At 40.7% G+C, this 25,558-nt stretch overlaps 1 protein-coding gene across 11 annotated transcripts in view; it reads left to right on the forward strand.

The window, feature by feature from the left end:
- Positions 1-25,558, forward strand: part of adgrb1a (adhesion G protein-coupled receptor B1a) — a 264,518-nt gene that overhangs the window by 166,032 nt on the left and 72,928 nt on the right. For all 11 annotated transcript variants that reach the window (XM_033641593.2, XM_033641588.2, XM_078171997.1 and 8 more), the window contains 3 exons: positions 10,192-10,267; positions 16,205-16,307; positions 16,429-16,472. In XM_033641593.2, the coding sequence (XP_033497484.1) occupies positions 10,192-10,267; positions 16,205-16,307; positions 16,429-16,472 (223 nt within the window). The remainder of the gene's footprint in view (positions 1-10,191; positions 10,268-16,204; positions 16,308-16,428; positions 16,473-25,558) is intronic.

Genomic DNA, 25,558 nt, shown 5'->3' on the forward strand with positions numbered 1-25,558 from the left:
TAGTTTTGTCCCTGCTCTGGGCACCACCATCAGAATTCCCTTCAAATTAATTTTTTTTTGAGTTCAGAAAACTTGTAATACAGAAAATAATTGTCCTCACATAAATTATGAGCAGGGGAAGTTTCATGGTGATATATGTTATTTAAATTGTTTATAATTAGCTATTTTTACCCTATCCATCTGTAGTCTCATTTTTTGTCTAAAACTGTATGGAATTTTACAATATGTGTCTTTAAAGTTCTTTAAAGTTTAAAGTTATTGTATCGTAGTTTCTTTCTAGACACATTATACATATAAGAAAATACTTGCTGAAAACATGTGAAATGACTGTGAGCTGTGTAGTACTGACAAACCATACTTGACTTAACCCCTCCTACATAAAAACTGTGGTGCTACTACCATTAGAATATAGCATCAGTCTTGTTTCATTCACCCCATACATGTGAGCGGCAAGTTCATTACTTTTTACAAGCACTCTGAGCTCTTTCAGTCTAATAAATACATGAATAAACATATTTGTTAAATGCCACAATTATATAAACCCAAGGAAAATAGCTGTCACTACCGTAACTTTGAGTCTCTCTGGCTGAATCGACAATATGACCCTCCAGTAGTTACTGCTTACTGCTGTTGGTGTGTGCGTTGAGCTAACATTAGCTGTTGTTAGCTGAGAGCTTGTTGCTGTGGAGCTGCTCTCTTGTTCTTCAGTTCAGAACTGTGTACTGTGCTACCGTAGACTGTGTGTTTGTGCGACTGAGTTAGCTGCTAACGAGAGTCTCTCGCCACAGATTAGCTCACTCAGCACAGCCGACCCAGTGAATCAGAGCAGAGAATACTGCTTATTTTTTTCATCATTTTGAAACCTAATTTTTTAGGCTGTACTTGGCTTTTTTTTTTTTTTTAATTATTTAGTGCTGTGAAAAACTTAAAACACATATTAACTTATTAACCTTTGCTTCACTTGGGCTATTGAAGGCTATTTAAACTTTCATACACTTTCATAAAACAAATATTCTAGTTTAAGTACTTTCTATAATCTGAAGGTCATAATATTTTATTCCTTGATTTCTTTTTTTTTTTTTTGGGGGGGGGGGGGGGGGGGGATTGTTTTGCAATCCCCTACACTGATTTATTTAATCGTATTTCATTGCACACAGCACATTTGCTCAGCCCCTCCATGCCCAGCACTCTCTCTCTATCGCTCTCTGTCAGACCACAAATTAGACAAAATTAAGAGACTTTATGGAGTGATAAAAACAGATATCCAGGCCATGCAAATATACACAGGGTGGGACCAAGTCATTGTTTTGCAAGTCACAAGTGTCTGCAACCAAGTTAAATCAGGCAAGTCCCGAGCCAAGGATGAAAAGTTCCAAATCAAGTCCACAGTCAAGACTGAAAAGTCTCAAGTCAGGTCCTAAGTCCTAAACTTTGAGTTTTGAGCCCTAAATAAATGTCTGAAGAGGTTATGTCATTTTAACAACAGAGGAGTCAAATAAGACATTTACAAAAATCATAAATGCTTTTTGAAATTTGTATTTATTTGTCAAAAACAAGTTTGTTGGAAGTTGTTGCATCTCTGTAATTTTGGACCTGCACACTTTGCATACTATTATCTTGAGTATCATTTGGCGCTCAGCAACTGAACGTTAGTTCTAAATAATTTTCTCTTGCAAACCGGGTGTTCACTGATCATCTAGGGAATTAAGTGTAAACTTGCTGGGAATGAGTAGCATTAACATTAGTTTATTCAGGAAATGCATTGATTCTCAACTCAACTAAACTCAACTTTATTTATAGAGCACTTTAAAAACAACAGCAGCCGAAACAAAGTGCTGTACATAAACATAAAAACATAAGACATATAACAAACAATGAAAAACAATGAAAACAATAAAAGTTCTTTGGATATATAAAACCAGGTTGTTGGCTACCGGCCTGAGCTATTGTTATTTAGCTGTTTAGATGGCACATACAGATACAAGTGTTTAAACTTTTGTCAATATGGAGATACTACACATCATTAGCTCAGTCAGATTCTTCACAATTCAGTCGTTCAGTTCATTTTACTGAAACCATGAGCACCAAATAATACAGTGATTAATTCAGATTTACTGGAGTGATGAAAAAAAGGTGACTCCCTTCCTCTGAAGCTGTCAGAAAGTCAGAATATGTGACCATTCCTTGATCATCCAGTAAGTTATTCATATTCCTTTAGTCCGTAAGGGTCCACTGATGAAAAGAATCAAAAGGGTTTTTCATTAAAATGTATCCAAGTTGTGAGTATTGTTTTAACATAAAGTGGTGTTGGGTCGGTTTGTCAGGTGCCATAATCCTTGAGTGCTGTAAAAAGATTGTCATAACTCTCGCTCTCTATAATGCCTTGTCTGTCTGAGCTAGATTAAATGGTTGATTTATAAGTGATATGTTATTCGAAGCCTAATTTTTATACAAGTAATATTCATACTAGTTCAAATAAACAATTTGTTAGGTTTTACAATCTTTGCTGAACAGTTTTGCGTAAAAGACTGTCCCACATAGATGCCCATCCCAAATATAAGCCTGTTGACTTCAGTTATTTGAGCAAATAAAAGTCCAGGCTACTAATTAAAATGTTACGCTAACATACTTTTAATCTTTGTGCCAGTGGGGGAGGTATCAAGTATCTTCAAGTAAAAAGGCACAAGTCCAAGTGAAATCATGAGACACTGGTATTAAAGTCTAAGTCAAGTCTGTAAGTCTTTTTAAATTTTGTCAAGTCGAGTCTAGAGTTATCAAATCAAGTCAGGTTCACACCTTTGCAAATTACTGTACTACATATTTAATTAAATTCTGCCTCATTTGTACATTTAAATATAAAATTTCAGAAACCTTGTTATGCAAAAAATAATTGAAGTAAAGTAGGTAATGAGCTGGGGAAGTCTTATGGTGATAGGCTATCTATTAGTAAAAGTTTTACCCTGCACACCTTAAGTCTATTTGGGCAAAAAAGATAATACTGTGATACTCTCCGTTCAGATGACTACGCTGGTGAGTGGGGAGGCATATTTGAGTTGTGAACGTTATTAAGAAGAGCAGCTGTGCTCGTCTCCTTTCTGCAGGCAGGTGCAAGGTACACAGTTTTCTGTAGCAGTAGGGTTATTTGTCATTCGGGATGTTTTCGACCATTACAGACAGCCCTGTACGGCTAGCATGCTAATGAGGCCGTCACTCCTAATCAGGAGTCAACAGGAGCCAATCAGGAGCAATTAGAGACAATTTCCTCCCCAGCTGGGAGATGTGTCTCCACGGGGGCAATGTCACACCAGCAGCCAGCCCTCTTTATGCACACAGCTTGGACTTGCTTGCATGGATTAAAACGGCTCTCTGATGTCTTGTTTACACTGATTGATTGGTCCCCTCTCACATCGCGAGAAATGAAATAAGCCTTTTACTTAAAATTAAAAAAACAAATGGTATGCTTTGAAGGCTAAGAACAGAGAGAAATGTGTTTTGTTTATTGCCTCTGAAAATTAAATGAAACTGTGTTGGTGAGGGGGGCTACAGGGGGCCAAATTTGATTAGCCTCCTCTTTGCAGTGTGCAAACATGCAACAGAACAACAATCACGTACAATTACACTCACTGAAAGAAAGAAAATAAATTAAGTAGGTTCAACTGAATATGCTAACTGTGGTTTTAATTTTTATTTTAAGTGCAAATATAAAAACTATATTCATAACTTTATGAAATAACAAAAAATTTATCAACGCCATATATTAATTTTCTAGTAGCTGCAGGGCCCTCAGTGGATATTTTCTTGCTATGAGGCACATCAAGAAAAAAAGGCAATTTACACAACAATCAATGATAAATTAGAACTTTAATCCTTACCTTAACTGTAGGACTACACTCTTTGCAAGTTTTAGCTCTTTCGAGGTGGGGTCAGGCAGAAATCTGGAAAAGCACATGCATGTGTTTCATACAGTAACTCAGTGTTTCCCCCACACTGATTTATTTAATCGTATTTCATTGTGCAGTTGCACACAGCACATTTGCTCAGCCCCTCCTTGCCCAGCACTCTCTCTCTATCAGACCACAGATGAGACAGAATTAACTGCTAGCCAGCCCCCAGCCCCTCCACCTCACTTTTTGCTGCTGTGGACTGCTCCGCACAGTGAAGAAGCACCGGAGCTCCAGTCAGCAGTTGTGGCAGCTCCAATTTGGCCAGTACATCGCCCCTGTGGCAGATTACACAGCAGACTGGTGGCCAGTGGCAGTCCCTGGTCTAACCTGTGTAATGGCAGCAACAGAAAGTTTGATGGTCTGTTGGGGAGTCCGGGCTTTCCAGTATCCTGGAGCAGGGGTTTACACTGGCTGGATTCAGGTTGCTGGTACCACTGACTGGGGGTCTGTCTCCAGAGCTGCTACCTTGCTCTCCCCCTCGGTGAGGTGGTCTATAGTGGCAGCGCATGAGTTGGAGGACACACTGTATATCGAGGCTCTAGCTAACGTTAGCTACATTAATGTGAACTTAAAGCTGCAGCTTTGAGCTTTTTATTCTGGTGAGCAAAAGGCTAAACTATTTGCAACATTCGGTCTCCATCTCTGAAACACTTTACCAGTATTGACACATTTTAGTTTGTTTATTGTCTGACCTCTTTGAAGTCCTTGAAGTCCGTAGTGTAGGCAGATGTTGCCAATGCTGGAATAGCAAATTTCTCTTGTCAGAATTCTCTGCCATTGAATCGAGCTTTCACTGAAGGGACGTGGGCACACATCTGCATTTGTAGAACAGCCAAGGAAGGTCCTGAAATGACCTGTGATTGGCCAACACATTCTCACGCTGACCTCGTCACATATCAACGTTTGGTCATGGACTTTCTGTGTCAACATACAACATGCAAGATACCCTTGGTGCGTTGGTTGTTGAGCTTCAGCCTGGTACATGGTACAAATTGACGTTTGTCTCCTTCAACATCACACTCACGTGGTTGGGTTTAGGCAACAAGAGCATGTGGTTAGGTTTTGGGGAAAAGAAAAAAAAAACAGGGTTTGGCTTTACAATCACACGGGAAACAAACACCAGCCTCCTGGGTGACAGTCGGTGATTGATGGACCCATCCATCACCCCTCCCACCCACCCTATTCAGACTTTCCTCCCTTAACTTTTGTTGTGGTCTCACTAAGCCCGTTTCCACCGCAGGAACTTCGGGGTAATTTTACGGGGCCGGGGCCGTTGGTGCGTGTCTCCACCGCAGGAACCACCCCCGAAGGACAGAGTTCTGGAACTTTTACGGGGGCTAAACAAGTCCCTGCCTCGGAGTAGGTACTCAGAACGGCCCCGAAAGACTCCAGACTGGGGCTTGGGATTTACTTGGTGCTGATTGGATATACTCAAGGAGGGATGTGATGTCAACAGAAAGCAACAAAACAGCCGACATTTTTAAAACTCAGCAGACGAGGGTTAGCTCGTTCATATAGCTTCCTCCGCCATGTAAAAAAAACTCACTAAATGGCCCGTGAAAAAAATATTCTTTCCAGCGGATATCTTAGTTACAACATGATTGAGCTAGCAAAGCAGTTTTGTGTTTATATGTGTGGTATTTATTCAGTTTTGGGAAATCACGATGTCTAGAAAGCATCAGCTGACAGGGACAGCTAACAGCAGCAGCAAAGCTAACATCAGGACGTCATCTGTTAAAAGCCTCCCGTTGTCGGATACGACATGAAACTACTCCAGTTAGCTCAATCATGTTGTAACTAAGACATCCGGTGGATTTTTTTTTTTTTTTCACAGGCCATTTAGTGAGTTATTACAGACACCGCTAAGGGCTAACAGCTAACGGCGTCCCTACATCTCCCCGGTAAATGGTCGCGCAGCGATTACGTCACATCCAGAGCCCGTAACTTTACAGGAACCTTCCTCGTACTCCGCTCTCTCAGTGGAGACACGGCGGTTGAGAGGGCCGAGCGAGAGGACATTCCTGTAGTAGTTCCTGCCCCCCAAATAGTACCAGGAACTTCTTCAGTGGAAACGGGCCTACTGTGTTTCACCATGTTGTCGCTGGGTGCTGTTACACAGTCATGGTGATTGGCCCCGTATCAAAAAGGGCAACTGTTTCGTCAAATCCAACATTGTTCGCATCCATGTTTAATTGTTAGCAGGCTTCAGTTTTACTGCCTTTGTTGGTGCGTTGCATCATATCGTGGCATATTACCCCCACCTGTTGATCAGTGAAATAGCGAGAGACCACTGGTTGGACTGTGAATCACAGATCTACTCACAGACAAGTAGCTTCATGGTGCTACAAAAGGTCAAAAGCTCCATGGGGAACCTATAAGGGGGTAACAGTTAATCTGTGGGACATTCTCCTGCTTGCATGCCCCACAATAAACAAGAAGCCAGCAGACACTCTGCTTCCCCAGATGCTCTGTAACCTTATGTGTTTCCCCTGCAAGTACATAACAAAGACTATAATAAAATAAGCATTATTTGCATGCATATGTAATGATACAAGTCAAATAATTTAGAGACAAAGTGAAATTCTTATCCTTATTTTTAGCTCTAACCTCACTGCACATTCTGTTGTTGTTTAAAGCCTGCATTAAGAGGCAGGGTGAGCAAAACATTGCAAAAGTGCGTGATCGAAATAATATCTGACAGAGGACCAAGACACGAGTTAAATTTGTATGATGTTTGCTCCGTTCTTGGCATGTGTGTTACTGTTAGGAAGTAATGGAGTATATTAGGTAAGCACAAGTGCACACTCGCTTTTAGAAGGTTTTCTAGTCCACTTCCTCTCACCACTAACTGGTTGGGAAGAGCCTCCAGTCTGGCAAATCCTCCTTGCAAAATGAAGTGTGTTGAAGCAGGAATTAGACTGAGCCATAAAATGTCTTTTATGCTTGTGTCATGAAATTTAGCTGCTTATAACATATGTGAAGGCACTTGAGTGAAGAAGCTTATGCACATGCATGTGCGTATTCACACATGTGCAAACAAAGATTCAGTACCATCCAAACAAATGTATAATGGACAGATAACTTGGCTATGAACTGTTTGAGTTCTCACACACAGACACATAACTTATTGAATCACTGGTTAAAGTCCCTCCAGGCTTGCTCTTGTTGGGCACAGACAATCTGGCTGAGCATATTGGAAGGGCCAGCCAAAGAGTGGATGAGCAGGACACATAATACTTCATCCTCCACACACGCACATACACAACCACACACACGCACACACATACATGCACACACACATCTTGCTTGGTTCCCCCCTGATGCCCATGGGAGCTCAGCTGTTGCCTGGGAGCTACAGCCTCTGCCTGCTGCCTGGCACACTGCTCCGTGCTCTCGGGCTCCCCATGTAGTGTGCTGGAGCAGAAGAGCTGGATGTCTTCAGATGGCCCGGCAGATGGAGTTGTGTTTTTTTCGCCTTTGACACTGCAGCCGGAAAGAGAAGGCTTCTCCTCGCCCCGGGGCTGTATGTGCCTTCATGTAGTCCAGCAGTCAAGTTTTGACAAATTTCTTCCGATGCTGGCACTACTCAGTTGTCCCTTAATTGCAGCAGGGGGAGCTCACCCACAGAGAGCTGCAGCCACATGTAGAGATGCATAGATCAATATCAGCTAACAGATGATTAGATTAGATGATAGATTTAACCATTCATTGTGTTTGCATTCTGTAATTGCCTCACTCTGCAGTCATTTTTGTTGTTAGCGGTCAAGTTTTCCTCAAAGGATTTAAATGGTGTATCCTTGTTCAAGGGGTTCACAGGAAAAGATGCATGCATGTGTTGGATGTGATGCAGAAGACAACAGTTGTCAGGGAAGTTTGATTACCAGTTCAGTGCTACCATGTGGCATGACATGTTGACTGTCCTCTTTGGTCTTTATTAAAACAAACATGACATTATGAGGCCTCTCTGGCCACAGTTTGTTTGGCTGCGCTGTAAACCAGCACTCAAGTTGCCCCTCTGCTGCATTTCTGACAGAGTAGGCACTCAAGCTGTTTGCTGCCCCTAGCAGTTGATACATGTGAGATTCTAGCCTAGCGACATAGGAATTACATTCATATTGCTGCCAATGCAGTTTTGTGCATTGGCACAAGCACACTTTTTATTGAGAGATAGAGAAAAAAACCTGGATACACTGCAAAAACACATGCAAACAATGGAGGCTTATACTAGTACCACTACATTGGGTGTCTGCATACAAATGTGTGTTAACCCATGTTTGTCAGCGTGTATGCTCCATGCTTACACTCCAAACATATGTTCTGCTCAGTCATACATGAGCAGATGATGGCAGATGATGAAATTAACAATGGGGACCCTTGTGGCCATGCAGCGATGTGTCGTGCATCAGGCTTTCATCTGGGAGAAAAGAGTCCTTTGTTTATTTGTTTGTTTGCCTTTATGCCTCCACACCAGCGGCAGCCATGGCTATAGGCATCATGTTTCCCAGTTGTCAGTCCATACCATTCTCACAAATGTGATATCTCAAGAACGCCTTGAGGGAATTTCCTTAAATTTGGCATAAACATCCACTTGAAGTCAAGGAGGAAATTATCAGATTTTGGTAGTCAATAGTCACTGTGGCCTCACAAAACACATCTTTGGCCATAACTCAAGAATTCTTATGCTAATATTGACAAAAATTTTGCACAAATTTTTGACAGGATATTTCATCAGATACTGAATTGGAAAATGTGCTGATTTATACAATCAGCACATTTTCAAGTTGGACACTCAAGATTAGAGTCAGTGGTGGTGGATCAGTGGTTCTCCAATGGCGTGCCACTGCACACTGGTGTGCCATATTGCCAGTCCAGATGTGCTGTGGGATTTTGTGATAACCACACATTATTATGGCAGTATTTAACTGGGCATAAAAAGTTCGTGTGCACCCATTTCCTAATAAAGAGGCAAACTCCAGCTAAAAAATGTAATTTAATTGAATTTGATTTAAAAACCTTCACTGAGAACCTATTTTTCGCCTTTTGCACATGGGAATTATAAAAGTGTGACAAACCAAAAGCCCTGATTGGCAGCCAGTGTGAGGGATGATAACATTTAGGAGAAAGCAGTGCGGGGGACAATGATTGCTTGATTGTGAAGAGCAAATTACAACAACACACCAGCGAAGAAGACCTACCACCGAAAGAAAAGAGAAAAAAAATACTTAAGAGTAGACAGTATCATGAAAGCTACCTGTTTTTTTTTATTTGTGATAAGAGTTATAACACACATTATAGAATATGAAGCTCCTTGCAGAAAAATTCATATGTGACGTATTGTCAACTGTTATGGCTATGGAGTCTGGACAGACAGAGATGTAAACTACAACTTGACTGGTTGGCAGAGGCAGTAATTCTAGTTCCCAAACCTTGTGTTTTATCTGTGGGACCAGTGACCACCAAACAAATTTGTAAGGATTGCAACTATATGAAAATGAAGTGTTCTTTTTTTTTAATGCTGTCTCTACGTGCACACAGTGATTCTCACATACTAGACCCAACATCCTTAGTTTATCCGATTTAGTTCCAGGGGCCCATATAGGAAGAATATGAAAACAGTAGTTGTTAAAATAGTGATAAAAGTGAACCCATGATAGCAATAGTAAACAACACATGATGATTTGATGGGGTTATATATGACATGATATGATATGATAGTTTTCCTTATTTTGCCCCTAAGTCAGTCGGGCCATAGTTTGACAAGCACTTCTGTGTCAACGCTCAAAGACTTTTCAGCCAAGCCACAGTTTCTTTACTCCTCCACTGCTGAAGTGAAATTCCATCAATTTATTATTTCTTTTCCTTGTTTGTTTTGTTCCAGGGTGAGGACAGTGTCAGGCTGTACTGCTACTATCTGTCACTGTGGAGATTATGGAAATTTGCAGTGTCAGTTGTGCGTGCATGTATCTATGTGTGTGTGTGTGTGTGTGTGTGTGTGCGCACGGCTGTAAAGCAGCGTAAGAGACAGCGTTTATAGCTGACTAGTCATGTAGGCCAGCTCCAGTGTAAAGAGCTCTTGGGGGCTGGAGGAGCAGAGGCAGCATGGCTGACCTGCATTCTCCTCTATAGCAGGTCACTGTATTAACAGAGACTGAACCATTCAGTCTCTCTGAACACTCTGCTAAACACTCCTGTCTTATTTGACTTTGACCTCCCTGCTCTGTGCATGTGTGTGTTTCTTTCCTGACAGAAGCAGACGAGTCCTCGACGTTTGTAACCGGCATCGTTCTGTACAGAAACCTGGGCAGCATTCTGACTCTGCAGAGGTAAGACTGCTGACTGTTTTACAGCTGAAACTGAGAGATTAGAAGTTTTGTTGATTGTTAACCAGGTTAACATCTGGTCATAAAAGTTCATTAATATCAGGGGCTTTAAAGGGCTGTGTTCAGATGTGGAAGCCAGGAAACACAATTGTAACCACATGTATTTTACAGGTTGGTTCAGAGCACCAGGGCAGTGGGCCCAGTACGAGGAATACTAACGGAACTAACTAAGGAATGCAACGGAATGGATTTTATTTTTTGTTCAAGGCTACTCGACCATTATAAGTACAATAGATTCATTCCACTTTAAAATCAAAAATACATATTTGTCCTCTTATCTGTAGTGCCATTTAGCAGTCTAGATTGTTGTGGTGTGAGTTGCAGAGTGTTGGAGGGATTAGCCGTAGAGATGCCCCACAGCAAGAGAGTTCCTGGTTTGATCCCAGGAGGGAGCCCTTCTGTGCGGAGTTTTCATGTTCTCCCCGTCAGTGTGGGTATTCTGCGGGTACGCCGGCTTCCGCCCACAGTCTAAAGACATGCAGACATGCACATGCACTTTACACACCAACAACCAAGTGACATCTAGTTCCATTATCGTAGAGAGAAGGCAGACATCTTGATGGCAGATTTCTCTAACACTTGGCCACTCACACCAAAACATTCTAGATTGCTAAACAGCGAAAATAGCTTTTTCCAGAGTTTTCAGTGGATGCAGTTGAAGAATGACACAGTAACTTAACAGATCATGAAAGAGATATATCTCAACAACTTTTGGATGGATTTCCATGGAATTTGTACAGACATTCATGGTCCCCAGAGGGTGAATCCTACTGACTTTGATGAGCACTCGACTTTTCCTCTACCACCACAAGCAGGCTGACACTTACGGATTTAAGTCAAATGCTTCAAAAACTACTAGATGGATTCCCATGTAATTTGATAGGGCATCTACATCAGGATGAATTTTAATAACTTTAGTGATTCCCTTTGGTTTCTGACCAAATGCCCCAAAACATTCCTCAGCTGCTCTTTTGCCCTGCGCTGATTAAAACAGTAACAGGTTAGACTGATGTGAACATGCTAAACATTATACCTACTAAACTTCATCATGTTAGCATTGTCATTATGAGCATGCTAGCATTTAGCTCACAGCACCACTCAGCACGTCTGTAGAGTATCAGTCTAGTTTCGTACATATAGCAAGATTTATCCCTGTGCTGCTTGTCATTATGTATGTGCCACGACTTAAAACAAGTAGGTACTGACAGACTCGAGAGACAAATAGAGACACAGATAGACAGATGGATAAACAAACAAGACAGTCCTCTAAACTTAACAAGAATATACTTTGTTTGCATTCTCTAATCTGATGCCTCAGTGATCAGAACAACATCGTTTGTCAGGGTCTTCTAAAACCATTACAAATCACCGTTATAGATACTACAGGCATTAGCGTTTTCTCACCTGTCAACACTATGATTAAGACTAAGACTAGGGAAAGATCATGGATTGGGTTTGAGAAATGTTAAGGTCGGGGGAAAATCGTGGTCATAGTTGAAACAAACATTTACTGGTATGAACGGGGATGCATTTTTGCAAATGTAATTCTGTCTCATGAAGTGCTTAAGTCGCATGATTTGTCAACCCACCCATCCACCCTGCCCTTAGTCATGCCAGTTAAAGTAAACATTTGTCGTTACATTACATTTCATTTATTTAGCTGATGCTTTCATCCAAAGCAACTTACAGTAAGTGCATTCAACTATGTGAGTACAAAACCAAAAGTGCAAGAATCAAGCAAGTACATTAACTTTACCAAATGTGCTGAACTGATTTAAGTGCTTCATTAAGAAACAATAAGAAATGGAGTATTTATTTATTTATTTCTACACACACATGTCTGAACAGATGAGTTTTCAATGTGCGACGGAAGATGTGTAGAGGTTCTGCTGTTCTGATGATAACTGGGAGTTTGTTCCAATATTGTGGAGCCAGAACAGCATACAGATGTGACTCAGTAGAGTGGTAGCCAGCCAGATTTTAATAAACAGTGTCTTGGCTCTCAAAATATGAAACTCTTAACACCAAATTCAGACCATAAATAAAGTTTGAAGCTTTTAAAGGCTTGATGACAAGCTAGCAGCTAACACTCACTTGGCAGTCCTATCCTCCCATGTCCATGAATTTATGAATGAAAGGCTTTACATTATAGTAACAAGTCAGGGTCCAGGAGAATGTTTTTTGTCTGACTTAAAATAAATAAAATCATTGCTTTCAAAATATTTAAATCTTTTAAAACCCACCAGATCACCACTGGCGACTCACTTAAACTAACTAAGCAGCTAAGCATTGTAATTAAATGTCACAACTTTTGTAAGTACGGACACGCTACTCATCGTTATTTTGGTTAAATTCTCCACAATTCAATCACTCAGTTAAATTTACAGAAACCATGAACACCAAAGTATAACTTTACTGACAGGGTAAACAAGAGATATGAAAAAAATGTTGTGATTTTCTACCTTTCAACTGGTCATTAAGTCCAAGCGTGTTTCCATTACCTGATTAATTATATTCCTTTAGTCCAGAAGGGTCCACAGATCAAAGGCATCAAAAGGGTCTTTATAAAAAATAATCCAAGTTATGATTATTGCCATGTAAATTCCATTGCTTGTTTGCTAACTTTGTTAATCAAATAGACCACAGTTCTTCAAACATAGACAGAATTTTCTCATCTTCTGCACCGTGTTGTTGGGCATGCTTGTTTTCATTACCTTGCTGGCTACAAAATAAAAGTGTCCCCAAGGTTTGTCTGTGGATTTCTCACCCCAGGACAGCCCCTGGAGTACAGCATGTGCTCCCTCTTTGAAATGCAAGTGGGTTCTGTCACATATCTTTGCAGCCATCGTTCTACAAACTTTGAAGGTCGTTTTCTCAAAAACATGGCTCTGTGACAGTCATTATGTAATGTGAGGTAATTTGCTAAATATTGGGAGCACAAAAACAATACTAATATCATTAGAAAGCTATGGATCTCCTTTTTCCCCCTCCCACAATGACTGAAGCTGTGGTGTTTCTTGGAAGGACTCAGAAAATGATGATGAAAACAATTATGTTAGCTGGATATAAATGCAGAAACAGTTTGACTTGCAGTTAAATCAGTTACCACTATAGATTACTCAAAGTTATCTTCTGAGCTTTAAGTCAGCTAATAATTTCTCCAGTCATGCATGGTACTTGAAACATGAGCCTAAAATCACTCCAACTAATCCAATGAGATCAACTGTGGGGATCTTTTAATGAAAAAAAACCCCATCCAATTGGCTGAAAGGCAAAAGTGTTTTAATTACATAGATCATACCAGTTGTTAACAGTTATTATAAAATACTGGATTGTGTATAATGCCCTTTATTAATCTAGCTAGACAGTGAAATAAAGTCACTGATGCTGTGTAACTGTTGAAGCATATTCCTGGTTCTACTATAAAACTGTGCTGAGTGTTATGGATTGTCACAGCAAAGTCAGGGCATTTTACATCTGCGCTGCAGTGAATGTTCCCAGTTAAATGAAAACAAGGATTTGATGCTGAAACAGCAGCACACTAGCAGTGGGTGGCCTCATGTATGTCTTTTATCTCCGTGAGTAAAAGGATTTCTCGGAGGAAGTTGCTGCTCGCATGATGATTAACATACATTTGAACACAGCAGTAGTACATGTGGCCCTGAGTAATTGTATGTGTGTGTGCATACTGGTATGCATGCACGCTTCTGCTGTTATCTATGACTGTGGTGATGGTTGTAAGGAGCTGCCCATTATGATAATGTGGTAAAAGCACATAATGAACTGGTAACATAGGGAAGCGGGGGAATGAAGCGGACCCTCACTCTCTTCAGTCCGCCCACATGTTTGTTCTGAATCTTTGGATCGCTGCTGCTCTCCATATTTCTCAGCTCCAATTCACTCTTTTTTTTCTATCTTTTCATCCTTGTCTTCTCTCCTTTTCTGCTTTTGATTCCCCCCTCAAGGAAAAAGGAGATGAGTTTGAGGCAAGAGACTATATGACACAAACATTTAAGTTGACTGATTGTGTTTTGGAATGGAGAGAGGGCGATTGTGCGTACAGGATACAGTGATGATGTGAGGAACTGGAATACACAGCATGGGCTGTTGAACATGTTTGGCCGACTGGAAGCTTTCGGTGTCAGTACTTCTAGTAGCAATTCACTTTTTCCTGATTGTCTCATTCCAGATGATTGATAGTACCTATGAAAAGCAGAAATTGCAATGCATACTAAACAGGTAAGGAGAATGTAAAATAGAATGCCCCAAAAATGTTATAAGATAAGCTTTTGAAAAACAATGTGGATTGCTTCAGATGCCGGAGAAATCCTTAAAGTCTTTAGGGTTTACTTGGCAGCTAGGATTATTTGCTCTGGAGCAGAGCTCAAAGATTTTGGCAAGCTCATCAGAAGCTGATGAGTTAGTAATCTGATACATATTTTATTGCTGAATAAGCAACTGAGGTTATTTTGATGCTTTTTCATAAGCAGACTGGAGGCAGCTGTCACTGTGTAAATGCTTTCTAATGAAGTGCTTTAGTATTTGGTGACAAGTGCATGACCTTTCCCAAACTAAAGGCAAAGTCAATCTGTTCTTTTCAAATCTCAAATGTAGGGCATGTTTCCTTTTATAGAAGCATGTATGGGTTGCATTGTTTGCAATCAGAGTTCTGTTATTCCAAAATGTCTAGCCTGTGGCTCTAGGAATGGTCATATGTGGGTGATCGTTCCACCACTTTGGTCCAACATTAAAGTTTCTCAGTAACTATTAAGGCAAAACTTTGACCAACATTTCAACCCAGTTTCACTCCAAAGTTGTAAAAAGCCGCTGCTTGGTCAGTGACATCTGGCTTGAGACACCGACAAAAAAACCCGTCAGCATGATTCCCAGCCAGTCAGGGGGAAACATGGCCAGACAACGATAGTTAAGGCCACAGAAGTCCAAGTGGGGCAGGTGGGAATGATGGTGGATGGGTCATACAACCACCAACTGTGTGCCTCCCACAAGATTTTAAAACCAAACCCTGTTGTTTGTTCCTAAATCCAACCACATGCGAGTGTTGGCAAGAAGTAACCATATGCGTTCATTGTTGAAGGAAAAACACGTCAATTTGCGGTGTTGTACCGACATAGTGTGTTTATTTTGAAAGAAACTATATACAAACTGTACATTTCCTGTGGAAACAGAAGTGTATTTTAAAAACAGGCAATGCATGTAACAGGCTGAAGTTGACACGGCATTGCAAAGCATCAACAACTAAAGCACCGGGGGTACCTTGCACATCATATCTCGACGTGGAAAGTCCATGACCAGACTTTGATGTGAGAGAGAATGGGTTGGACATTCATGGTTCCAAGTGGATGAATCCTGATGACTTTGGTGCTCCCTCGACTTGTCCTGTAGTGCCATTATAAGATGGTTTTGCCTGAAATGTCTCATCAACTGTTGGCTAGATTGCTTTGAAATTTGTTACAGATACTCATGGTACCCAGAGGATGAGTCCATATGTTTTTGGTGGGAGTTTCATCTCGTGCCAGCAGCAGGTCAAAGTTTTCACTTGTCAGGTGAAATATCTCATCAGTCTACCAAAAGGATTACCACAACAATTTGTACAGACATTTATGGCTCCCATATTATCTATCCTAGGGATCTGGCAGGTTGGCATTTTTGGCTGACAATCATTGGTTGGATTGCCATAAAACTTGGTTCAGTCATGGTCCCCCTGGGATGAATTCTGATTGTTTTAATTCCCACCGGGTGAACATGGTAAACACACTAAACTTTAGCAAGTTAGCATTGTCATTGTGAGCTAATGCTAGCATTTAGCACTACTGTGGCTATATACAGGTTACTAACTGGTGTTTTTCTTTCTTCCTCTAGAAACAGCACAGTCCTCAACTCCAAGGTTTTGTCAGTGGCCATCAAGCCCACCCCTCCCTCCCTTTCTGCCCCAGTTGTAGTTGAATTCTCTCACCTGTACAACGTAGGTGACTCTTATTTTAAAACAAATATTCAAATATTAAGCTATTTTGATTTTATGCTGCATTACAAGTCCTCTTTGAACATTGTGATCATGTATTGTTTGTCTGTTCCCAATCCATCAGGGCACCACTAATCAGACCTGTATATCCTGGGACGAGAGTGACAGGTAAGAGCCACTATATTGCTGATTTGTCATCTGACCATGCTTTCACCTTAATCTGCGAATGTGTGGACCCGCAATGATATGGCTCTTTACAAGCTTTTTTTTTTGTTTGTTTTGGGGTTTTTGTTTGTTTTTTTGTAATACTATTGATTGTACTACGGGAAATGTAAGATCCAGCACGTTTGCCCCATACTAGGAATTCAGATTCAGGATATAGCTAGATATAGCTATTTTGTGAATAAGTATGTTGTAGTACCCCTCTAAAGCTGCCAATATCTAATACTCAGCTATACTACCTGTCCATTCATCTGATCAACACTTAAGTCCAAAAATACTGTAAACTTATTGCCAGATTTTTATGAAATGTGCATTCAACTTCCCCAGAGGAATAACCACATGGTTTTTGTGACCCTATTAATATTCTTTTTGTGCCAACATCTAACCAAAGGTTCCACTTGTACACAGAAAATAATAAAGTGTAATTTGCAGATTGCCATTAAATCTGCTGAAAACATTCATGCCCCCCAGAAGACGAACCTCTTGACTTCCAGACGAACTTTCCAGCACAATTTTTAGGACTAAAACTCATTTGATCCCTTTTACTCGTAAGAGTCTAAGAATGACGAACAATGTCACCATATGTGCAGTTCTGTGTGCCTGTTTTTATGTGCATTTTTAGTATCTGTCCTCAGTGGAAATATGACTTAGAAACGAGCCAAGCAAATAAACATCCACTGAAGCTTCCGCCATGTGAAGTGATTCGGAGATTGTGACTTCTCTCCCATAAATGCATGAAACAAACTGAGATATATATGTTCATCACTCTTTCTACTTTGTTTCCACCCTTTGAAGTTTGACTGGAGGTCAACAATACAATCAGCAGAAAAAAAGACTGGCATTTGTACTTTAGCGGATATGTTAAACTTTCTTTATGTGTCATGTGAAGTACACATGGACAGGTTTAGCCCAAAAAACAAAACAAAAAAAAAACCACTTGGTTATGGTTAGGGAAAGATCATGTTTTGGCTTAAAATACCTGCTTTTGGTGGCACAATCCTGACAGGAAATGCAAGGTTGTCTCTTTTAAAAAAACAACCACTTTTCATGGTACTATCCCCCCTAGAAACACTACACTGGGTTGCTAAAAAACAACCACGTTAGGTGACTGAAAAGCTGCTGGAAACACAGCAATGACTCTAAAACACAACTGGTGTTGTTGCATGTTACTATCAAACAGTGACCTGCAGGTCTAGGTCTCACACCAACGTACAAATGTATTTATCTATGGTTTGCAGAAACGTACAATGCCAGCATTTTCTTGTGACAAGTGGGCTGCTTTTAACTAGATCATCTTATTGCCCTGTTTACAAATGATGATGGCACCTGACCTGAGAATTAGCACCACAAACTGTTCATCTCTGATCGGCCTAATTTTCACATAATCCGCATTTATGTTTTTGTTGATTTTCTGGAAATGTGTGTTAAACTTGGATTGATAAAATTCAATTTAACTTTTTATATTATGTTACCATATTATATAATTATATCTAAGAGCCACCTGCTGAGCTTCAGGCTTGTTTTGAACATTTTCATGGCAAAAAAATGGCCAGTGTTCAGTTCACTTTTTTTGTTATTTTAGGTTTAATAAACATTATATTTTCAAATGATCTCATATCTGTTTAGTTCCCCCACAGACAAGCTGTCAAACTGCATCCAGATCCAGATCCAATTTGTAATTATTCAGTGCATACTGGCAAACCCACATTTAGTCTGTAGCACATTATGGTAGTTCCTGGTACTCTGAGTGGATGTTTTAGAGACACCATGTCCCCTCTGAAAGTTCCACGGCTGGCCACAGTGTTTTTTATCTTGACAAAGTCAGTGTACTGCTCCCCAGTGAAAGGTGCTGAGTGTGTTGGACAGCTCCGCAGCTCTTGTCTGGGAAAACGCTAACCCCACGCTATCACTGCTACGACACTGATGCAGCATGTGGAAAATTAAAAGTGTCGCTCACAGCTTTCCTCTCCCTCCCGGCCCACGCACACACATCAACATGTACGATAGAGAGCAGTTTGGAGTCTGCCGAGAGAGAGAGAGAGAGAGAGAGAGAGAGAGAGAGAGAGAGAGAGAGAGAGAGAGAGAGAGAGTGGCGAGCACGCCAGGATAGAAAACGGAGTAAAGAATACATATTGAACAGTTAAGTTTTACTGCTGCTGTGGCCTGATTCAAAGCACTACTTATTTGCTGCCTGCTCTTAAGTGCCCTATTTGTTTAAGACAAGAAAATAGTGTGTGCATGTTGGAGCGTGAGCATTGAGCGAGGGAACGAGGGAGAAAGTAAGAGGGAAACATTCAGCAGCCTGCAATGCAGGTTTGGACATTTGCATTTAGATGGGTACGTACACTTGTGTTACAGCGATGAAAAGCAGAACGTTCATTGCTTCAGTCAAAGGGAAAAGAAGTTTGGCTTGGCACATATAGACCTAGAGCGAGACAAAGAGTGAAACATAGAGACAGAGGTGATTTGGAGGGAAGAAATGACAGAGTGAATATTGAGAAACGGGATAGATGACATTCTAACAGTCTGCCCTAACAATGAAAAAGTATTAATATCGCTTCAAAGTGACGGTTCAGGTAATATCCACAGTCATTCGTACTTGATTGCTGCTTGCAGTGTTAGGTAAAATTCTTAACTGCCGAACACTCTTTTCAACCATGAAGCCATGAAAGCTTTATGGACCCTAGCTGCTGAGAGAACAAGACCATTATTTAAAGGCTTATATCAAAAAATAATGTTTTGTTCTCTAAATAATTGCAGAGGGTTGAGCCGAATACTCGGATAAAATGAGTGTCCAGAACTGAGTATTTCCATAGTAAAATGAGTCAATATTCATACTGGTGATACAGGAAAATCCTCATTAGCTAGCTGTGTCCACATTGTTCTGCAACAATCCAGTCACACACACAAAGAGTTCACTGCTGCAACTCTGGTCACACAAACACAATCTCTCCATCGTCACAGGCAGCCGCTCTGTCCACAGGGACTAACAGCTCGACTCTTACTGCTTCTACAGCAGTCAGGTTTGCTTCGACTGGTTCGCTCCTTCCTCATTTTGTAAAATATGTAAGGTCAGCTGAGTTACTTGCAGAGCTTGGCCCATACCAGTTGCAGTACAGGAAAGGCCTGTTGATCCCACGCTCATAATTATGAAGCCCAAAAACTTTTTAAAAATTGAATTTAAACAGCCTGATGTTTGTGTGTGAGATCAGAGGGTCTTTTTTTTACTATCTGTTATATTATCCCAAAAACAAACATGCAGCAGAATGAGGTCCTCTGCTGCCTCTGATTGGCTCCAGTTACATCATTCTGCATAATAATTAGCCATGTGCTCCTATATGGGAGCTGTGTGGTCAGAGAAAGGGATCAATGCCTGTTTCTTTTCAGGATAAAATAAAAACATCAAGGTAGTAAAAAAAAAGCCCTATGATCACACACAAGTATTAAGTATTAAGTGTAGTTCTTGAATTTTCTTCAAAATTTAAATTGGCTCATGTGAGCCTGCTGTTGGTGTGTAGAGAGAGAGAGAGAGAGAGAGAGAGAACAACCTGCAGGTTGCAGAAGATTTCATGTCTTATTTTCATATGTTTCCAGGATGAGAGAGCCACAAAACATAAATATAATGTTGTGAATGTGCAATACCACAATGAATAGATGTGCTATGGGACAATGATGGATGTATGTCTTCAACAAGGAGCCAAAAGCAGTCAGTTAGATTCAGTCGTCTCAAACTGTGTTGAGGGCTGAGATGTATTAGCATGTTTTTGAGCTCTGTTTACCGTGTCAAATCATTCCATCGCTTGCTCCTTAAAAACTGCCATGCAGAAAGTGATTTGTGTGACTATGACAACCATAAACTGTGAGGCGTCATGTCATAACAAGACCTGCAGCATATATACATATTAAATTGTTTTTAATATGATTTTGATTCGTATTGCTTTTTCCTTTAGTTCTGATTTATTTGAAAATGTAAAATTTAGTGAATGCTTGTCTCGTCAATATTTTTTAATGTGGTTAAATGTTAGTAAAAATGCACAATAAATGAGCAATGATATGATATATCTTGGCCCATAGGCACCCACTGTCAAAACCTGTCGCAAATTTAGAATCTCTTAATTTGCTGGTAGGCTTTTGTTGTGGAACAGCTGCAAGAGGTGATGAGTTTCATTGACAGCTTATCAGTGGTCAAAAAACAGCAAAGAAAAAAGTGAGTAGAATTCGTAGTGACTCAAACTAATGAAAAGTGAATAAAAACTAACCTGGAAATCCAGATGCCCCGCCCCTAGCAAATTCGAATTTTCTCTGCACGGGGATCTGGCCGGAACGAGCAGAGCCCGTTGAATCGCCATCGGACCAATCAGATCAGTCTATCTGACAGAGGCGGGCTCTGGGCAGGCGTAACATGATGAGGACAGCACTGTGCCATAGGAGTCGAAAAATATACAGCCAAGATGGCAGCTGCCGAAGGACCGCGTCCATTCAGTTTAGCTTTGGAAGAAACGCTAAGCCAACTACACTTATCTTTTTCCTTGAGAGAAGAACAGAAGACTGCCCTAGAAGCCTTCGCTTCCATGAAGGACGTTTTTGCCGTTTTGCCGACGGGATACAGCAAAGGCATAATATATCAGTTAGCCCCACTGGTCGGCAAACAAATGGGGCTTAGTGCAATGAATACGTCACCTTTCTTTTTTGCTCTGACTGGCTATCGTGCTATCCAATTGCATGCGGCAGCATCTAATATGCTCCATTACTGCCGCCCCTTGGGTAGGAAGGGTATATCGGTGAGGGCCAGACTCAAAATCTTTCTAGGTTTGAGTCTGGATTTCCAGGCTAAATAAAAACAGTATTTCTATAGAAAACAGGAAGCAGAGCAGCAGATTGGTGAGTGTGACACGACTCTTGTACTGATGGCTTTAGTTATGTGGTCATGCTGAATTTAGTGTGAGTCATTAGAGTACAAGTTACTCCCCCTCTGAACAAGAACTACATACGTGTTCTTTTAGTACAACCAAATGATAAACAAAAATTTTTAAAGGTGACAAAAATGTTACAATTTACTCTCATGAACTGAAAACACAGTGAAATAGCGACAGCTACTGCTACACCTATACTCTGCGAATCTGGGGTTATGCCATTGTTGTGTTGGCCAATCAACGTCGCCATGTTAACAACTTGTCAACAGATGGCACCCACCTGTTACCTAAAGCTATGCCTTGAATGATGCATAATCTTAAGCTTTGATAATGTTTAAATAATTGAGTAATATAAAAATCTACCCCCTGTACAGCTGTCATGGACAGTGAAATTAGCTACAGAGACCAAAACTCTTTTTTGTACCAGGTTTTAGTGTATTTAGTGGTCTTTACCCAGCCTTTTTCTATCGACCAGCCTTTATTTGTTAATGCCTTATCATTATAATCTTGCTGATTATTTGAATACTGGCTTTTATTCATTTATGGCACATGTGATATCTATTATCAATTCAAAACCGTGTCTGAAGCCCTTTTAATGAAAATGTTACCATGGTACATTATGAGAGTTTTATATGATCTTGATGACATTGACCTCTGGGATGTCACCGCCATTGAACATAAGAGACAAGACAGTAGGAGAGACAATGACAGAAACATAGCAAGGACAAAGAATCTAATCTCCTGGTGTTTGGGTGTGGGGTTGGGGGTTGGGGGCGGGGGTGGGGGGGGTGGGGGGCGACATGTTCTATGCAAAATTAAAATCCATCTTGGACAGCAGCTATGATTAATGAGTTAATATTTAGGAGAGAAATTGGAATGTGAGGAGGCATCCTTGTCATATTGATAAGAGCTGTGGAGCAGCCTGGGCCTTCACTTGCACCATGCTTCAATCTCCTGAAATCAATAACAAGAACATCAGCAGCTTCTTTCTGTCACTCTCACTCACACTGACATTATTACTTAGTTTTGTTTACAGTATGTATACGTAAATGAATACACACAGTGTTTGCTAGATCAACCTGTTGGTTAACTTTAATGATTGATATTTTATGCCCTTAGATTTGACAGAAAGTGATGGAAGACATGGTGAACAATACGCATATATAGGTCCCTGGTCAGAACCACACCGGGACATTGTAGTTCATGATCCATGGCCTAAACCCTTTGGCCAACAGGTACCCCTCACAGTAAAAAGTAAATCCTCTTTTTTTTAAAGATACAGAATAAGGGTGGTGCACAATGAGAGAATAAACAGCTCAACATCACAGCCTTCTTTTTTTTTTTTTTGGACAAACAAGAACCACCATTTTATTGGTTTGAATTAATTTGAATGCACCTCATGTAACCTAACCCTGTGCTACATTGTATAATTGAGGCACTGCAAAAAAACCAAAAAACACAAAAAAACTTCAAGTCAGCTGCATCTTATACAGCTGCTGACTTTCACCCGGGAGGTTGGTGTTCGCTTCCGGTAAGATTGGAAAAGCCATACCTTGTTCTTTTTTACTAAACTCAAGCACCTGTTTTTGTTGCTGAAACCAGACCACATGCATGTGTTGTTGAAGGGAGAAAAACATCAATTTGTGGTCTTGTACTAATTTTTATTTCGTAAACAGACTGTATGCAAATTGTACATTTTCTGTTAAAACAAAGGTGTATTTTGAAAACAGACAACGCGTGTTACGGAATGTCACCAACCAACGCACCCAGGGTACCTTACACATCATATCTCAATGTGGAAAGTCCATGACCAAATGCTGATAGGTAACAAGGTCAGAGAACGTGATGGCAAATCAAAAATTGTTTTTTTTTTTTTTTTGTTTTTTTTTTTTTTACAAATTTCAAAATAAAGTGACAACCCTACTCCATAGTAGATTCATAGTAGAGTTATGCTATGTATGCTATGTGTGAAATATGGTGAATGTGCTAGGAAAGGTAGTATCAACACTGCTTCTACCTGGAGCTCGCATGTACGGAGCCTGGGTTTGTTGAAGGTGGCAGTGCTGTTTGGGCTGAGAAAGCCATGTGTAAGTAAGGTAAAGGAGGTTATTGGGTTGGTGCGGGGAGCAGTGAGACCTGGCATTAGGGGAGTGTCTCTGGGACGCCAGAGATCACTGTCTAGCCTCCTGGAGGTGTAGATGAAACACTGGCGAAAGGAAGTTCCCACCCGATGACCCCAAAGACATGTTAGTTATCACTGCTCACTGGTCTGTATAGTTAAGCCTTGCCATAATAGCTTATCATAGGGCTTAAGGCCAAAACACACCAGCGGCGTCATATGACGGCGGCGTCATTGACGTGAGTCAAGTGCCGCCCCCAACACACACAAAAAGCGTCGCGCTGCGGGGCGTCAACCGGATTTCTATTGCACACTCCAGTCTGCGAGAGCTGGGAAGTACAAAATAGCGCTTTTTCAAGGGCGGCGACGCTGGAAAAATAGGACAATACCGTGAAGTGCTGCGGCGCGGCACGTCGACGCGCGTCGAGCCGCCAGTGTGGGTTTGTAAATAGAAAATAATGGGGGCAGCTGTTTTGACGCACGTCGTACGGTGCCGGTATGTTTTGGCCTTTAGGAGCTTATTCACTGAGTGCTGATCCTTTCTCTAGAACACAAAGTTTTGTGTGTATTTGAATACTACCTGGTAACTCACCTAAAATACATCCAGAATATACCAAACAACATTTTATCATCAATAAGTCCTTTTAAAAAGGATTTACCTACCGGACTATTATCTCTCAGCATAGTGTCTGCTCAAATGTTAGCATAAAGCCTCCTATATGATTATTGTACATTAGCCTATTCACCTTATTTTTCACGGAAACACGGAGGCAAAACAGAACGCAGCCAGCTTCCGTTTTTTTTGTGCGACATCGACATCAACATTGTCCAGCACTCTTCACCACTGTGTAAATGTCCCACGGTATTTGCTACAGTGACATTACTGAGCGCATGGAAATGTTTACATTACTGAAAGCAATTTTAAGGACTAACTTTAAATATTTGAAGTTAATCATCAAAGAATAAATCACCTGGAAAGCTGGCACTGCTCCACATAATTTAAAAGGTAATGTAGCGTCCGCCAGGACGTGTGGGAAGGATGACGCAGTTATTCGGCAAACCACCATTTATTATGGAACAGTAGCCTACAGGTTACTGTTGGCCGTAACCACGCCAAAACAACCAACAAACAAAAACTTACATTAGCTGTAACTCCAACTGTGCACTCCTGTTCTCTCCTCCAGCTCGCAAATACACACACCAGCACACGCACTCACACAGCCCTTATTCCCGTCACACTCGCACTCTGCCCCCCTACCTATACTCATTCAATCCCAAACATGCCATTAACTCACAGAACATTTACATTATAACCGAACATTTACTGCAGGGTCGCTACAGTAACTTAGCCTACACAGAGCGGTGGAAATGTCCGTGCAGCTGTAGACGGGTGCGGCTGGATGGTTGATGCATACATGCTGATTCGGGTGCTATCAGAGCCGATCTGCACATCACTATGGCTTAATAATTAACTCAGTCAATAAAAACAACCTGTCCTGTGTTAGGAGTGTATGTCGCTGACAGAAAGAAAGAAAGAAAGAAAGAGAAAGAAAGAAAGAATTTTTTTTTAAGAAAGATAGAAAAGCAGTGTACACCTCACATATTTATTTCTCACAGTTGCGCACACTTTTGGCTGAGCGGCTGACCGGAAGTCATGCACAAAAACACAGAAGTTGATCACTATTTACTTCTGTGTTTGAAAATAAGGTGAATATACTTTACCTGTGGATAAGGAAAAACACTGATGTAAATGCAGCAGAACCCTTTGCATTTGGAATGCGATCAAATTAACCAGACCACATCTGCACTGTGATCAGATGTTAGGAATAGAATAGAATAGAAATAACTTAATTTATCCCATAAAAATACATGGAGCCAGTACGCAGCATTGATTTGGGAGACTCTTAAGGGACCTGAGGTGATTACATGGTAAAATCAATGAATTTTATTTTATGAAAAAAATTGCCCTTTTGCAAATTTTTACTTCTCTCAGTCACTTA

Source organism: Epinephelus lanceolatus, chromosome 10, assembly GCF_041903045.1.
Source record: "Epinephelus lanceolatus isolate andai-2023 chromosome 10, ASM4190304v1, whole genome shotgun sequence".
NCBI classification, from domain to species: domain Eukaryota; kingdom Metazoa; phylum Chordata; class Actinopteri; order Perciformes; family Serranidae; genus Epinephelus; species Epinephelus lanceolatus.